Source organism: Pyxicephalus adspersus, chromosome 5, assembly GCF_032062135.1.
Source record: "Pyxicephalus adspersus chromosome 5, UCB_Pads_2.0, whole genome shotgun sequence".
NCBI lineage: Eukaryota > Metazoa > Chordata > Amphibia > Anura > Pyxicephalidae > Pyxicephalus > Pyxicephalus adspersus.
In genome coordinates this window covers 13,759,292-13,776,368 of record NC_092862.1, presented here as the reverse complement: position 1 = coordinate 13,776,368, position 17,077 = coordinate 13,759,292, and the positions used below count along the sequence as shown (strand labels likewise).

Here is a 17,077-nt window from a genome sequence, read left to right as displayed (position 1 = left end):
TGGGTTTCCTCCCACATTTCAAAAACATGCAGTTAGGGTAATTGGCTTTCCCCCACAATTGACCTTGGACTGTAATAAGACATATGACTATGGTAGGGACATTGGACTGTGAGCCCCTTTTAGGGACAGTTAGTGACATGACTTGTAATAATTTTAATAATTAATATTATTATTACACCTTCCTTTATAGCGAAGATTGCTGACCATCTGGCTACTAAAGCAGGAGAGCAATGGAAGCTTTCAGTCCTATGACAGGCTTCCTTTAAACCCTCAGATTCCTGTGTGGGTTTCCTGCTCCCTATCCTAGTGTGCATACAGGAAGTGAAAGAATTCACTTGGAAAGAAAGCTACACAAATAATTTATAACTTACCCCCAGTCTATTCCAACCTCAGTGGACCCCAGAGATCCTGAGTAATTCTTTTCTTCCACCCACTGGAAGCTACTAATCCAATTTCATACTGAACATTCCCTCCTTGCTATACCCCATGGTACTCTGTTACAAAAACATCTTCTCTCCTCTCTTTAACTAACTTGCCTGATTTACAAGGACCAAATGATCACCCCTTAAATTAAAAGTCCCCTGAAGAATCCACCTCGCGAAACGTGTCGGGCACAGAGACGACATTATCATGCGTGACCACTGAAAAAGTTTGAACTATTTAACAATACTCGGGTGACAACTATCATTATTTATATGAATATAACTATCGTTCTTTCTACCATTTGTTACTCTTCCTATTTGTACCGGTAGTAAAAAGGTTTTGAATGGTATGCCAAAAAGCCCCTGTATGCTTTTTCTTTTTTCTGCACTGTATATTATCTAATTAAACTGGCCTGGCATAAACTAAAAATATTAAATTGGAATCTAGCTCTTACCTTTTCATTTTTGTACAATATGATGCCCTTCTAATATTTAACATGGTGCAAGCTGCAGCTCCCATTGTACAAGGCCTGGTAGGTTCTAATATTTTGGTACTTCTGTCTGCCTGCCTTTAGATTTGAAGTTATCCATGGAAAAGATTTTGCTGCCTCCTAAGACGGATTTGTAATGCAGCTATGTGTCTGCAGGGCATGTGGCGTCTATCCAGGAATGATGATGAGGTTGTCAGGGAACAGGCACCGCTTCTTCCATTATCCAGCAGGCCAGGTGGAGGCTCCTGGCTCGCAGAGGCATTAATAACATCTCCTCTATGTTCTTACATGTTTCAGACGTAACTGTAAAATCCTCTGTTTAAAAAAGTTTAAAGTTCTCCAACATTCCACAGCAAAAGCTGATTAGTAACTATGTTACCTGCAGAGACTTTAATGAAAAATCGGAACAGGCATACGGTGCTGCTCCTGGAATCGGGATGTGACTTAGTATAGGACAAGTCACTTGGTGCCGGAAGACTGCCGCAGAATGCACCCAAATGCCACATAAGGAAGACTTCTTCATAGTTGTCAGAGCTTTATAGTAGGGATTCCAGAGAAACGAATGATTATGATATGATCAAGGATATATATGGAAGAGTTCTCACTCACAGTGTCTATGATCACAGGGTTTATTATGTTACTACAGAGAAGGACAAAATAACCGTCACATCACATAAAGATGTTGTAAAGCACAGAATGAATCTTTCCAGCCAGGACACAGAAAAATAAAAAAATGATAAAGGTTCAAATTCTATCTAAAATTGATTTCAATAGATCATTTTTTTTTTAAGATTTGTTTTACTTCCAAATGAAGTACACCGATTTCATTTTTACCCTAAAGAGGACCTAAACGCAGAAAGCAAAGTCACCAGGAGGTGGAGCTAATTGACGAGAGACATGCAATGTCTTGTCAAAAAAAATGAATCCCTGCCCCCTGGTGGAGGTATCACACTACACAGCAGATCACATGTCATGTAGTGTAGAGTTTGGCACCATCGCACATAGAGCCAGTCGCCGCGGACCATGCGCATGGGTTACATCATCAGTGGCCATCCAATGGCTAAAAATGATTACCTGTCTACATGGAAGTCTCTATCTACACGGAGCCAGCGACAAAGATGGCTTTTTCTGAGGATGCAACGAGCTGCAACCTGGGGTGTCTGTGGGAAAGGGAAATTTCTGCCTGCTATGGGGGGAGAGGGGAACAGATTTTTGCTCTCTTGGGATTAGATTCATGAAGTACACAAAGAATCACCCTATTTACCAAGGCACATGAACTTTCATTTTGCCAAGTATACATTCTCTTTCGAAAATCAGTCACAGTCCTTCAGTGTGTGACAACAGGATAGGAAATAAGATGAATCTTCATCTTATGAAGAGCAGTCACATATCTTTTTCTGCACAGGTGTGGGGTCTCATGTACATCGTTCCGATGTTATTGGAAGAAAATGTCTGAGAATCCCCAATCAAGTAGACATACTTTAATATACCTGCTGTGGTCAGTACCTGATATGCTCTTCAGTTATCATCCATGCAAGTCAAAATCATTAGGGCCAGACTAGAATATAATATACTCTATGTAAGTATAATTCCAAAATTCATTGTATTTTAAGGCTGAGATAACCTCCAGACATCCCCATTTAGTCGCAAGGGGCAGCATCTCCCCTCTTCCGGTAGAATAGTGGCCCCCAACCTCCGGGCGGTGGACTGATGAGTTGGGGGCTGCAAATGACAGAAGACAGAAGCACCAGCAGTGTGCTTCTGTGACATGTAGTATTTCAGAAACATGCACGATCACTGAACAACCGTACACACGATACATAGCGAACGATCGTCAGTCAATCAGATCGGACATGACGGTCATTCATTTTCAATGACAATCTTTGTTCGTCATCTTTTTGTGAATGATTTTCGGCCGATTGGTCATTCGTCTACAACGATAATTATTGGAAGTGTGTACCAAGCTTTACAAAGCTCTAAAGCTAGTGACAGGGTGACAGCAGGGGTGCAACCAGCGGCAGCACGGGTGGCTCCCCTCATACTCAGAAGCTCAGAAGCTGTTGAAAATGGCAGAGCAATGTATGTAAGGCTTACACTTCTCTGCCATTCCCAGCAGCTCTGCTACCTGACAGCACACCAGTTCTCTAACACTGCTCTGCTATATTCTCAGCTAGTGTGCTGACGGAAGGCCGAGCTGCTGAGAACGGCAGAATAGAGCAACCTGTACATATATCGGGCCACAGCAAAATTTCATTTTATGTTACCAGGCCCTGCTGTCAGAAAGGTTGAGGACCACTGCCCTAGACACTCTTCGGGAACCTTGATTTGCGCAGCTCAGCAAAATTCAGCAGCAATCAGGCAGGGAAGAACAGTTTTTGCAGTAGGGACATCACCTGACGCTTTCTGCAAAAACCACTTGCCTGAATTGCTTAAGTTTAAAGTGGGACTTTAGTTCCACTTTAATGCTAAGAACTTTTCCTAGATGAAAACTTTGGGAATTTCCATATCTGTCATGGTGCAGATGCTTTCTATTTGCAAGTGAGACCACTTTGACTCCATCTACCAACTGTTCTTTTGTATTGTTCTCTATGTCATACATTCTTCTAATAAGAGTCTACATGCGGCTGTACCAGCACTCCCTGCCCAGGCATCTTCCAATGTTGTTGCCATCAGGAAAGCTACCCTAAAAAGTAGCATGAAGCCGTTGTTAAAGTGCAGGTGCATATAGATTGGGTGCAAAAAGGCTGCAGTATTGAAATGTAAAAGAAGATATTTAAAAAAAAAAAATGTCAATTGTTTAGGATAAAAAAATTTTCAATTAGAGTTTATGTCTGCTTTTGCATGTGGACCATGTAATTCACCTCTTGCCCCTGCAGCAGATGTGCTTGATTTCCCTACTTGAGGAAAGGCTCCTTGTTTTTTAAGACAGCAGTGCCACCTGCTGGTAAAAAAGTGGTGCAACATAAAAAGTAAATCAAGATCTTTGCACAGTTATGTTAGATATTTTGAGCCTGATTTATTTAATCTCTCCAAGACTGGAGAAGATAGACCTTCATGGGTGAACCAGTAAACCTGTATAAATTTCTGAAAAAAGTAATTTGCTATTTCTTCTTCATTCCTCCAATGACCTACGAATGACTTCCTCACTCATAACCTCATAACATGCATGGCTCCAAGACTTTTCTAGAGCTGCCCCAACTCTCTGGAATGGTCTTTCTATTCAGCTTCTATTCTCCTACTTTCTGTTCATTTAAAAGAGCAAAGCCCATCTTTTCAAACTTACCAACCCGTCTTCTTCTGTCTCCTAAACCATCACTACTTCCCACCACTACATATCTCCCTTCCTATTGTGTGATACTTCCCCAACCTCCTAGATTGTAAGCTCTTCAGGGCAGGGTCCTCTCCTCCTCCTGTGTCACTGTCTGTGTCTGTCATTTGCAACCCCTAGGTATTGTACAGAGCTGTGTAAAATGTTGGTGCTAATAATAATTATTTATTTATAATTATATGTTTGCAAATGTTTTCAATATTGGACCAGATAATTTCCAGGTTTGCTGGATTACCCATGATAGACCATCTTGTCCAGTCTTTGAAAGCTTTATTAAATCAGGCCCACTACTAAGTCTTACTTGCCCACGTTTATTCTCTTAGGATTATACTCAATACAAAGCCTTCTGGTATTGTATTTTTCTCCATGTGTGTTAATTGTTTGGACTATTGTGTAGGATTTTTTGTAAATGTAACAAAACATTGTCTTCTAGGGTAAAAAAATCTCAGCAAGGCTCCTACACTCAATGAGACATGAATATGTGGATATTATAGGACACAAGACTGCAGAGTTATTACAATAGAGTTATAGTGCTCCAACAATTGCCATAGTACTATAAAAAGTGAGGGGACTTAAAGCTATGAAATCAAAATAAAGCAGAATTAAACCTGCGATATTCACTTGTCCCTTCACCAGCGCCACCTTCTACTTCCTTCCTCACTTCCTCCGTGGGATCTTCGGACATCTTGATTTGCTGGGCTGGAATTATGTAACACCTGCACCACGGTGTGTGGAAGTACATTCATTTCTGGCAACCTAGGGCGTTCAGCCAGTTAGGAGGCATTATTGCAGAAGGGATATCTCTTGTTCCTTTCTGCAATAAAACCCTGCGTGATTGTGAAGTGGAACAAGTGGAGTCTTGTTTTAAAAAAGTAATGTGGTGGTGGAATTAGTAAAAATCACCCTAACTAATCCTCAAGTTCAATTTAACTGTTTAAATAATTAAATTGATCCTTGGTGCACAGAACACAAAAATCCTAGAGAAAGCAGTGTGTCTTTTTGCATATGTCTTTATTACAGTCTAAGGTCAATTTTGGGGGAAGCCAATTAACCTAACTGCGTGTTTTGGAATGTGGGAGGAAACCTGAATAGGTGAAGGAAACCCACGTAAACACAAAGAGAACCTGCAAACTTATATACAAGTCATATTGAGCACTAGGAGGAGCAGATATGTGATCTCCTCACCCAGAAATGCATAATATCTGCAGAACTCTGACCTATGACATTACTCCTGCAATGCTGTACAAATCAAGACATGGATGACTGCTAAGGAAGCACTCACCTGTTCCTAGGGCATTGCTACTTTACTGGCCAGACCAGGAAGGTGCTACTTAGCTGTCAGTTCTTCGCAGCACAGTCCTCTCCTCTTTCTGTGTCACTTTCTGCATCTGTCTGTCATTTGCAACCCCTATTTAATGCACAGCGCTGCCTAATATATTTGTTTATTATTATTATTATTATTATTAATAATAATATTAATAAGAATAATAATAAAGTGAGCAGCACCATAGGAGCAGTGACAGGTCTCTTTAGCGATCCTGCTGATGGCAAGTTGCTACTGATAAGCTATAGCCCCTGCTGTGTCACCGCTCTAATCCTTGGCCCAGGCTTGGCAATGTTGCCTTGTGTAAATCAAATAAACCTAATCTACCCCATAACAACCAAATCCAGCTACCATTTTCCAACCTGCTCCTAGAAAATGGCAGCTACTGTGGGCATCAGTGACTTGTACTTTTTTGAGACTATTAGTTTGACTTTACATCTATACATATGTGTCGCTTATACATTTTGGAGGCATCTTATAGGCTTTCCCACACATAGCAATTGGTATGATGAAGGGGTGCCATACATGGGAAACCACACAGAACATACAAATGCCCTGCCAAGTGTCCTAAATCAAGTGAATGGGCTGTTATCCAGGTCAGGATGTGTCTGCTTCCACAGACACCTCACAGTCTGGTTCACTTACTCAGAGCGTGGTACATCGGCTTGTGTAACCCCTGCAGGTGAATGGAGCACAGAGATGCGATCTTCCCAGGCGGCTGAAACCTGGCATCAATAATATACCACATGCGAGAGAATGTGGCCCATTGCTTGACAGAAGGAAAAAACAAAAATGATTACAATGCAACTCCAGGCAATAAATGAAACCAATCAGTAATATAATACATTCTAATGAGCAATAATAAAAACACTAAAAGTCAATAGGGATGATTTCCTAAAAAGAGTTGATTTAATTGCTGGGGCCTCTTAACTTAGTATGAGATGAAGCTAAGCTGACCACGACCATCCAATCATGTGCAAGGAAAAAACAGATTTCTGTGTAGTGTTTGTGATTGGGTGTTCTTTGCAAAGTGAATTTTTATCACATTCACTAAGTTAAGTGAGTTATCCCTCACAGAGTAACAATGAACTAAACCCTTTTAGAAAGGTAAATTAGCCTTTCAATAGCGGTGTCATAAGAAGGAAAAAAATTCACTGTATTGGTGTCATCAGTGGCAGCTGTGTAAGTAAACAGGGGAGGTGGAGGACTTTATAGGGCAACAGTCGCCAACCAGTGCTGCTCAAAAAAATTTTGGTGGTACTCAGAAAAATGTGGACATTATTAGCACGTTTTATGTTTTAGTAATAATAAAACAAAAATAATATTCTAATAAATTCTTATATTCTGAATGACAATTTTCGCATTTATATTGCACTGAATTCACAAACTGTACTAGAGACGGAAAAACAAGGCAGGCGCAGCGTGACGTCAGTGTAGTGTTAAGTTGTATGAGGAGACCATTGCCGAGCCGTACGCTTCAGTATTGTTTCCAGCATTACAAGTCACCCCGCTCCGCCAATACCGATTCTCATCCGACTGACCGCTGATATAGGCTGCATTGTATTATGGGGTCCTGGATGATTTTAGGGGAAGGTAAAATAAGCTAAGGGGCTCTGAAGGTGGGTGTGAGGTGGAAGACTGGGGGGGGGGGCATAAATTAAGGGCTCCTGGATGATTCCGGAGAAGGGTGGAAATCTAAAGGCATGTAAGGGAGGTGAGGGGGCTATAAGGCATTGTGGGGCAGTTCTCCTTCTCTCCCTCGTCTGATCATGTGATGTCACATGATAATGGGGGTCAGGACCAAGGGCATTCTGCCCCCACTCCCCAACAAGTGGCCGTACTGGAAAGGTCTGTTCTTAACAAGTGGGCCCTCTCCCTGTTCTAATCTGCTCACATAGGGCCGCCATTGGAGGGAAGGGGAGAAGACAGAAGCAGGTTGATGAACGGACAGCTTAGTTGTTAGGGTTAAAAGCTGGCATCTCTATATAAAAAATGCCAAGCGCCAAATATTATCAAGGGTAATCTTCACAGAAAGCAAAAAGTGACAACTTGTAACCATTCCCTACAAATAATGAAGCTTTAATGTCACCTAACAACACCCTGCCATGAATATGTATACACATACAACCTTGTTACATGGTCCTGGATCATCTAATGCTGAATAAAATTGCAGCCTGTCTCCATTATACAATGCAGCAAGTCTCCATTATACAATGCCAGCATTATGTAGCCACCTCACAATGACATTACAAAGTTCCTATCACTGACAGACATCATTACCTGGGCAGCTCTGCTGTAACTCGCCATCACATGGAGGTCACCATGACACAGTGACGGCCTGCGCACTATAATCACCTAAGTACTAGCCTTATTTGTCTCCAGCTAGGGAGACATTTTGGGTGAGTCTGCGCGCTTGACTTCAATGCAAATTAATCTACGACAAAATGGCCACCAATATTCATTAATACATAGACAACCTAGGACGTTGTGTCATTCTTATTTTCATTTTGGAGTAAAAATTTAGCTAATAGAGGAGACATTTTTTCTGCGTCTATTTCCCTTACCTTTAACCAGAATTTGATCTTCAGCAAAATGGCGTTTATTGTTTATTAATAGGCACAAAAAGAAGACACATTATTAGGACAATGATAATAAGTTTTTTTCAGGGAACCACAAAGTCTTTTCTGATTGGAAAGTTTCTAAGATACCCCCACTGGTGTGTAAGAGCAGCGTTAAGTGTCTTAGCGGAACTTTCCCTCCGGTGACATGTTTCCATGGGAAAGGTCCTACCAGCTGACAGCTAGGCGGAAATACGTCAGATGCGCGGCGATTTGATTTTCCCGGTTTCTAGTCTATATGTGGATGACATAAAGCGGGGAAATCCGGTTCTGGTTGTGTGCCGGGGCGGGTCCTTGACGCGGGTATATGGAGCGCTATGTACTGGTTATCAGCTGGCAGAGGAGGACAGAGGGAGCCCGGGACCAGCAGCAGGCCCTTCCCGCAGGTACTGCAGCCTAGAGACCGCTGTTTTAATGTGAACCCAATGCCATTGCTAAGTGTAAATGTTAGCTACTCCCTTCACTTCCTGTCACTGTGACACCTGTGTAGGAAATAGGGGATGTAGTTGTCACTATAACAGGAAGTCCCGTGTATGGGTTACCTCCCACATTCCAAAAACATGCAGTTAGGTTACTTGGCTCCCCCAAATTGTCCCTAGACTGTGATAATAACATATGACTATGATAGGGACATTAGATTGTGAGTCCCTCTGAGGGACAGCTAGTCAAATGACTATGGACTTTGTACAGCGCTGTGTAATGTTGGCGCTATACAAATACTGGATGATAATGTCCCTCTACCTATTGTGTGTTACTTCCCCCACCTCCTAGATTGTAAGCTCTCCAGGGCAGGGTGCTCTCCTCCTCCAGTGTCACTGTCTGTCATTTGCAACCCCTATGTATTGTACAGCGCTGCGTAATATGTTGGCGCTATATAAATACTGTTTAATAATGATAAAACCCTGTATCAAGCCAAGAAGACGCATGCACTGCACTGTGATATAACATTGGGCTCCCAGCATGTAGATACGTCTGACCTTCCCTTTACATATAAAATAAACTAAAACAAAGTTTTTTTATTGTTATCAAACAGTGTCACATAAACTGACCTGAGAGGCACAGATTGCTCATGGAGCCCTTAGAAATCTCTGGAAGATCCCTGGTTGGGGAAACGCTGCTTTAACTTCATGCTGAGATGCCAAGCTATTATGAATTCAGTCCATTATTTTCCATATGTCATCTGACAGCTCAGTTAGAGGTTCTAAACTAACCAAAGAAAACTATTTTTCCTTAGCTAACCAGCAGTGCTCTGGCATTTCTTTTTTACGTATGGAATGTTTTTCTATCTCTCTTGCTAAAAAGAAACAAACAAAATAGACCTCAGACTGTTAACTTTCCTTTTCTATAATATTTTTTGGTAACGAAATTGCTAATTTATTTTAAAAGAGACTGGCCTTCAGTGATCTTTCCTGAAGGAAATACCTGCTGTCTCTTATACCTTTCGTTATGCAACCATTGAAGTCAATTCTTATTCTTCATATTTCCTAGTCAGCAAAAATAAATTGCTTCTGATTTGGATCACCCTGATGACAAGGTTACATATTCCTGAATACTGCTTTAATACTTAATTTTTCATCCTCTTTCCTTCTATGCAGGATTGGCAGAGGTGCAAGATGTTTATACTCAGCTGAAAGACTACAGCATCAAACACACAGACACATTCCCAGGTAAATACCCAACTTCAAAACTTCTCTGATGATATTTAAGATTCTTAATGTGTCTCCGCAGCAAACTGTATCAGCCTCCGTTGCAGTAGCATGCTTTAGAGAGGCCTCCATGAAGCACACTACTGCAACGGACCCTAATCCTTACACCACTCTCCCTATATGCAGGAGGTAACCCTGGAGTTTTTCTACTTACTGCTCTCCACACTTTGATACTGTTCGAACTAATCCTACTCTAAATGTTAGAACAACAACATTATATTGAAAACCTTCAGGAGTTTCTAACAACCATTATGGATGGATGCTATAATAACCCCTTAGTACTTCAATATTATAAGAGAGCATTGGATCAATATTAATAAGAAAACTATTTCCCATAGTAACCTGTGACTGAATAGAAATATGCACTTTCTATTGGAAATTAGAGGATAAAAAACTTAAATCCAGATTACTCTACCCCAATCTCTGATTGGCATAACATCTCACCAGTCCTGATTTATGTTAGTTTTAAGCTCCCCTGAGGAAACCAACATGGTGAAACACGTCGGGAAATAAGAGACTTTAAGTAAAGTTAAGTAGGGTATATCAATAAGATCCGATTTGTCAAATTGACTCATCAAGATTCACCTTTTCTTCCTTTCCTATAAGTAGAAGTTTTTGTCTAGTTTGAAGGGTGGAAAAAATGCTTCTAATGCAAAAAGACGTGTTTAGTTGAGCCTCAAAAACTATTATTCTGTATATGTTTTGTTTTATATTAATTGTACATGAAATACAATCAGCCAAGAAAAACCCCTCTGTTTTCTTTTCATCAAATTGCATTGTTCAGAACTAAGGGTTGGCTGGAATACTATAAGGTTTCTATATTCATACTATAAACAACTTTCCATGATTATCCTGGTCATAAGATTTATTGTATGCAGGACAATTAGCATAGTACACATTGGTTAGGGGTGAGGTATTGTGTTTCTGTTACTCCTATAATATAAAGCCTACCTATCTGATTGTGGATTCTGGCTTTTTTTTGCATACAACCTGCAGTTTGTAACACTACATCACCAACTCTGTCACTGTTTTATTTTTGCATGCAGCTTGTTCGCTTTCAGGGGATCCAGGAGTAAAGAAATGGTTCTTTGCTCTCCAGGTGGCCTATGCATCCTTTCAGGTAGGGAAAGCAACTTTATATCAAATATGTATCACATTTTTAGATATCCTACTTATAGATGAATGATACTGACTACCTGTTCATTGGACTACAAGTATTTGTTGGTACAATGGCGACACCCACCATCTCTACTCCTGATTGCCAAGTACACCTGTTAGCTTTACACAAGCCCCACTACTATTAGCTAAACAACAGTTGGTATTTGGCAACTTGAACCTAAATTCAGATTAAAGGTTATATAGAGGCTATATAGCACTGCTAACTTTGTTAATAGTCATTCAATGTTCAATTTGTCCACCTAAGAAATGGTGGCGCAGTTTTGTATGTGAGGGTGTCTAGGCACTCCTGTACTTAGGCCTGTCATTTTCTCTTTGGATAACGGCCATCCTAGGCTCATGTGCCTCGGTACATACAGAAGTTACAATTGTTCACTACGGCCTGTCAAATGTGCGATAATTCTGGGGGATTACAGTATATACTCTTTGTGCAAACCCATTCAAGGCAAATTTATTTTTGGTCTGCATGATATGTTATGAGACATGGACTCAAAAGCTTGGCCAATGATTGTTGATCTAAGAATACCCGTCCCCTGCCTATGCCTGGTCAATAGGCTGCAACCAACATGAACATAAGACTGCAGGAATTCACTCAGGACTGCCATACTTGTAGTTTGTCAGTAGTAAAGTCTTATATTTGATATAAATTTTGTTTAGAATGTGACGTGCAGTGTTTTTGTGTTTATTTCTTTATTATTGCCAGGACCAGTGATATTTGTTACCCTTATGTTGTATAAATTTCTTTCCAAAGTTCTCCAGTTCTGATTGGGAAGATCTGAGTCTGGGGACATCACCTGATGATGGCTCAGAACCTCCTCCATGTGCATTGGATGAATGTATATGCGCTCTGCAGAACTCAGAAGAGGAGGATGAAGACAGCAGAGATTCTGTGTCTCAGATCGGGTATGTTTTGTGTTTGGGTTTCATGGTTATATTTTGCATTTCAAACAAGTTTACAAAGCATAATAATAAGTGCAGAGGCTGCAATTATATTGTGTAAAATAGAATTCTCCTTAGCCTTCACATTCCATTCATTGGGCCAGGTTTAATAAAGCTCTCCAAGGCTGGAGAGGATACACTTTCATCAGTGAAGCTGGGTGATCCAAAAAACCTGGGATGGATCTGGTTCAGGATTTAAAACATTTGCTGGCAAATAGCAAATTAGTTTGAAGGAATCCATTCCAGGTTTGCTGGATTGCCTAGCTTCACTAATGAAAGTGTATTCTCTCCAGCCTTGGAGCGCTTTAATAAATCAGGCCCATTGTGTTTTCTAGGGATTGCCTTTTCAACTTAGTTTCTTTCTTTCTGCTTTGTATTCTTGCATTTCTGTCAATAACAATGCATTCTAAATATATGGCAGTGCAGAACATACATGCAAATTGTGTGAGATGCACTTCATATGTTACTACCTAAAATTGTAAAAATGTAGCTTTTATTTTTAAGGAACAGCTGGTGATCAGAAGTATGGTAAATGTATTACTGAGTGTCAGGTATATCAAAATCATACAGTTTTTCTTGAAAGCATATTAACATTTGTGATTCTTTTTGCATTTGCTTTTGACTGATACCTATTATAATTTGCTTTTGACTGATACCTATTATAATTTTTACAAATGTGCGCAATGCAGAAAATGTTACCACTCAAACCAAGCTGAAACGTTTTAGTAGAACTTATATGGAAGAAATTAGGTTGTTTGGAGTTTTTTACAATATTACAGAAACTTTTGTTGGCCTAGGCTTGTAGTCCTGCTTTATATAAAAAAGGTGTGATTTACATAGGAGATATAAGTAAACAGAATGTATGGACATAACTAACTTGTTCTTATACAAACTGCATGTAAACTGGTTCCCTGGGTGTTTATCTCTGTTCAACAAATGGTGCAACCCTGCAAGTAATTGGAATCCCAGAATATAGTAGAGTATGTTTACCTGTTGAAATACTTTGTAGCATTATGTGTCTAAAAGCTGAATGAGATGTATTATGGTCCTAACAATAATAATATGTATCAATATTAAACTGTATTTATATAGCACCTACATGTTACTTATCGATGTTCATTAAATAGGGGGTTGCAAATGACAGACAGATACAAGCAATAAAATACAGGAGGAGGAGAAGACCCTTCCCAAAGTGAAAGGGGCACTATACTGTAAAAACACTTTCTCCTACTCTTGTATTCTCTTTAGAAGCTTTTCAATAAAAAGAACTGAGCAAAGGGAGTTAGAGGAATACTTAAAAGGAAAGAAAATGCCACTGCAATGATTAGATTGATAAGTGACACAGCTTTCGGTATGTGGCAAATCCTTCTCCTAGTTGATCATTCAGTGCTGGAGTTGCATTTTCTATAAACATCTTGCTGTTCTATGCTATTCAGTACATTCTTTATCTTTTTTTTTTTCTGTTAGCTTGTATGAAGAATGTGCAGATTTACTCCACCAGCTGGCTGACAAGCTTCCAGCACCAGGTAATATTTTATTTTTGAAGTAGACATATGGATTGGGAGCTGTTATTTTTTCATAATAAGATTTATCATTATTATCATTTTCCTTTATAGAAATATATTCAAGAAAAAATCTATATCAGAATGCAATGTTCAACCCAGATTTTTTTCAAGTTGGCTGGGAAGAAATTGTAGACGGGTGGCAACCCTTGTATTGTGACCCAACTCTTCAGTAACTGCCTAAAAACAGCCAGGTGGTTACTGAAAAGTGCCAGGTTGTCCCAGATAAAAGGCGCCGGGGAGAGAACCTGAATACTTTAATGCTAGCTTCTTTAAAATTATATTTGTAGGATTGCACACCTTCAACTGTACCTGGTGCAGGAACTGGCATATTGCAGGATCTTGTACATATGAGCAAAGCTTTTCATCTACACTCCACTTTTGAGGAAAAAAGCTGTACATCTTATCATATTATGTGTATGTATATACTTGTATCTGCAATATACAATTTAATACAACCTGTTAACGTTGCACATTGTTTACTAAAAGACCTTTTAAAACTTTTGGCAGACTAAAGTTAAAAATTTAGTTTACAAAAATAAATTCTAATTAAAGAGCTACAGCACCTTAAGAGTCTTCAGAATTGGACACACTGAGAGTATCTGATGCCTGGTAGCTTCTGCTATCCTATAATCACAGTCACCAAAACGTTTGTGGGTAGCTTTTGTTTTGTTTTTTTGTTTTTTTTTATTATTAAGATAAAAAGGTTTCTCTGTAATGATTTTAGCTTTTTTTATATATATATTGGTTAAATAGTTGATCCTATTTAGCTAATGTTGTACATTCTGGTTTACAGGAAAAGCCTTGGTGGACATCCTGTTGATCTGTCCAGATGTTCCAAAGCTGAAGGACTGTTTATTGGCAGTGGGGGCAATCAAACACCTGAGAGAATGGCACGCAGCCAAAATAACTATTTTGTCCAGAGAAAATAAAGGGTAAGACTGTAACCAGGAGTTTGTTATAAAAAGGCATTAGGTTTGAGTAGGTTTGTGCATGTTTGCTATGTACAAATGTTTTACAACAGTTTTCACATATTTGAATTGCCTGCATGTGGCAACAGTTTGAGCCACACCATTCTCCTGTACAGAAATTGATGGGTATACATACTTTTTTAAGATGTCCAAGGGGAAGAGAATTCTTCCAGTGGAAAACCTCTTCTGGTGACATCTAAATGGGTGTGTCTCCTCTTTCAAAAGATGCCATTTTACTTCCTGTTGTGTCACTAGGACAGGATGTAAATCTAAATCTCCACAGACTGTTAATGAGTCTAGGCCAACATTCTGCAAACATGCATTTCAAATCCTATTACTGAAAGCACAGTCAATATTTAAATTGGTTGTGCGGGGATTGCTACAGAGCTGAGACAGGAGATTGAAAACAATTGTGAGCTTACAACCACTTCTATGAACAGGTGCTCTTAGATGGGATGGCATAAACTATAGCAAAGTACACTTTAACAGTACAGTTTTTGCTAAAGTGATGTTTCAAAGCTGGTCTATAGGATGTAGGCAAGCTTTAAAACTGTGAAAGACAACTGTTTGAGATGTTTCTGAGATCATTCATTTAAAGATGCATTTGGCCTGCAGTTAAGCTGCTTGTGATGTATATTTGATTAATTTTCAAGCAAATTTGCCTTTCCTATAGAATAGAAAGAGAATGCAAAATTTAACTAAAAGAACAAAAGCCACAGTACCTTAGAGCAGTGGTCGCCGGAATTTTGGACTTCACGGACCACTACATTCATAATTTTAAATCTCGTGCATGCGCGGGAGCCGTGTGTCACTCAAAGGGAAGAAACTTCTCCCAAGAGTTATGTCATGATGCCAGAACCTACCCACTCTCATCACGGGCTCAGACCTGCTTGCTAAACATCCTGGGGGGGACAGTAGCACAGGGCTGTGACTATGTGGGACATGATCAGCAGGGTCAGGAGATGTACCCCACTGGGGAGATCACCGGCCAGGTAATTTTTCTGTGGACCACCAAAATTTTCTTGTGGACCCCTGGTTGGCAACCACTGAGTTGTAGTCATGCCCAATCTTCAAACTGCTTTGTACTTTTGGGATAATGGACCTGGAATGTGCATGCAACCCTTGAAGTGAAATAAAACTTTGAATGGACCTCAAATTTACATATTGCTTTAAAGAAGGAAAGTCTTTGAATCATTATGCCATTTAGACAGCATTTCTAGCAAAAGAGGTCTGAAGTTGCAGTTTCTATTTCTCCTTACACAGGTTTTTTTTTAGATAAAAGTATGAATTACAATAAGAGTGGTTTATTTTTGCAGGTGGTACAAAATATCTAATTGCCTTTCGGCTTCAATAGTTGCCCCTGAAAATCTTCGAGATTCACTTGACCCACAAGAACTATGGAGAGGCTCCACTGAAATTTATGAGCGTAAGGTAAGTAGTATTTCTTATCATCAAATTCAGCACAGTTGGGGAGGAGTGGGCCTGGACAATCCTTGTAGTTCATCAGACAGGAAATAAGGTGGGTTCAAGATATGATGCAACTTCTAATGCACATGTGGATGTCCCAGTTTGCAGGCAAAATTGAACTAATTTGCTGTCAGCACAGGGGAGGATTATCTACTACTATTGTGCATATAGAAAGTAAGACTGGAGTTCAGATTTAAAATCAAACTGTGCATATTGTAGCACACTGATTTGGTCTGACATACATAGCTTGTACACACTTGTGGGATGCTTTAGCGTGAGTATTATTTACTTCACAATGTTTTAATGGTTTATCATTGATTTGTCTTAATATTTAATGTACAGCGCTGCGTAATATGTTGGCGCTATATAAATCCTGTTTAATAATAATAATATTGACTCCGCTTGCAAATGCTCTATATATTTTCAGCTTGGTTCAGAAGTGGATTTTCCAGACTTTTGTCTGAGGGCTACCTGTGATATTATTACCCAACCTCAATCCCTGAAACACAGCAGTGTACACAATCACAATAATAGTACAAATTCTTCATTACCTGAGGTATGTATACCAAGTTATGACTGTCATGATGATAAAATGTACCAATTATTTGTGTTAATTCCCAGCTTAAATCTTTAAAGTGACATTTCTATTTCCCAAGTGTGTAAGCCTAATCTTTATATCTCATCGACACACACATTGACAATACATTGATGTTCTTGCTCAAATGTTCCTTGCAAGGGACAACATGCACCTTATTGTGTGTATTGTCCTGTTTTGTAGACTTCTATGTACTTGGGGTGCAGAATAGTACAGTAGGTAGGTTTTATTCTGACAAAACCAGCATCTCTGTGTTTGAGAATATTAACAACACTGTGATGCAAAATGTTGACATTATATTATATTATTATATTATGTTTCTTTAGTATTTTATTACATTTAAAAAAAAAAAGTAATGACATTGATACCTATTTATTGGATGCAGAATTTTGTCAGACTGGAGTGAACTAAAGAAAGGTGTCCAGTAACTAAACCTATACAACCTACAGACAGACCTAATGGTTTATTTAACCTTTCA

At 39.4% G+C, this 17,077-nt stretch overlaps 2 protein-coding genes across 2 annotated transcripts in view; one reads left to right on the top strand and one right to left on the bottom strand.

The window, feature by feature from the left end:
• The window catches only part of MRPL13 (mitochondrial ribosomal protein L13), a 33,588-nt gene extending 25,625 nt beyond the window's left edge, over nt 1–7,963 (bottom strand). The window contains exons 1-2 of the mRNA XM_072410686.1: nt 7,846–7,963; nt 6,211–6,334 (exon numbers count right to left, since the gene is read on the bottom strand). Of these exons, the coding sequence (XP_072266787.1) occupies nt 6,211–6,334; nt 7,846–7,872 (151 nt within the window). The 5' untranslated portion in view covers nt 7,873–7,963. The remainder of the gene's footprint in view (nt 1–6,210; nt 6,335–7,845) is intronic.
• Nucleotides 7,964–8,300: 337 nt separating this feature from the next.
• Nucleotides 8,301–17,077, top strand: part of MTBP (MDM2 binding protein) — a 35,399-nt gene continuing 26,622 nt past the window's right edge. Inside the window, exons 1-8 of the mRNA XM_072413236.1 lie at nt 8,301–8,569; nt 9,779–9,850; nt 10,936–11,009; nt 11,817–11,968; nt 13,472–13,530; nt 14,363–14,501; nt 15,854–15,968; nt 16,432–16,560. Coding sequence (XP_072269337.1) covers nt 8,491–8,569; nt 9,779–9,850; nt 10,936–11,009; nt 11,817–11,968; nt 13,472–13,530; nt 14,363–14,501; nt 15,854–15,968; nt 16,432–16,560 — 819 coding nt within the window. The 5' untranslated portion in view covers nt 8,301–8,490. The remainder of the gene's footprint in view (nt 8,570–9,778; nt 9,851–10,935; nt 11,010–11,816; nt 11,969–13,471; nt 13,531–14,362; nt 14,502–15,853; nt 15,969–16,431; nt 16,561–17,077) is intronic.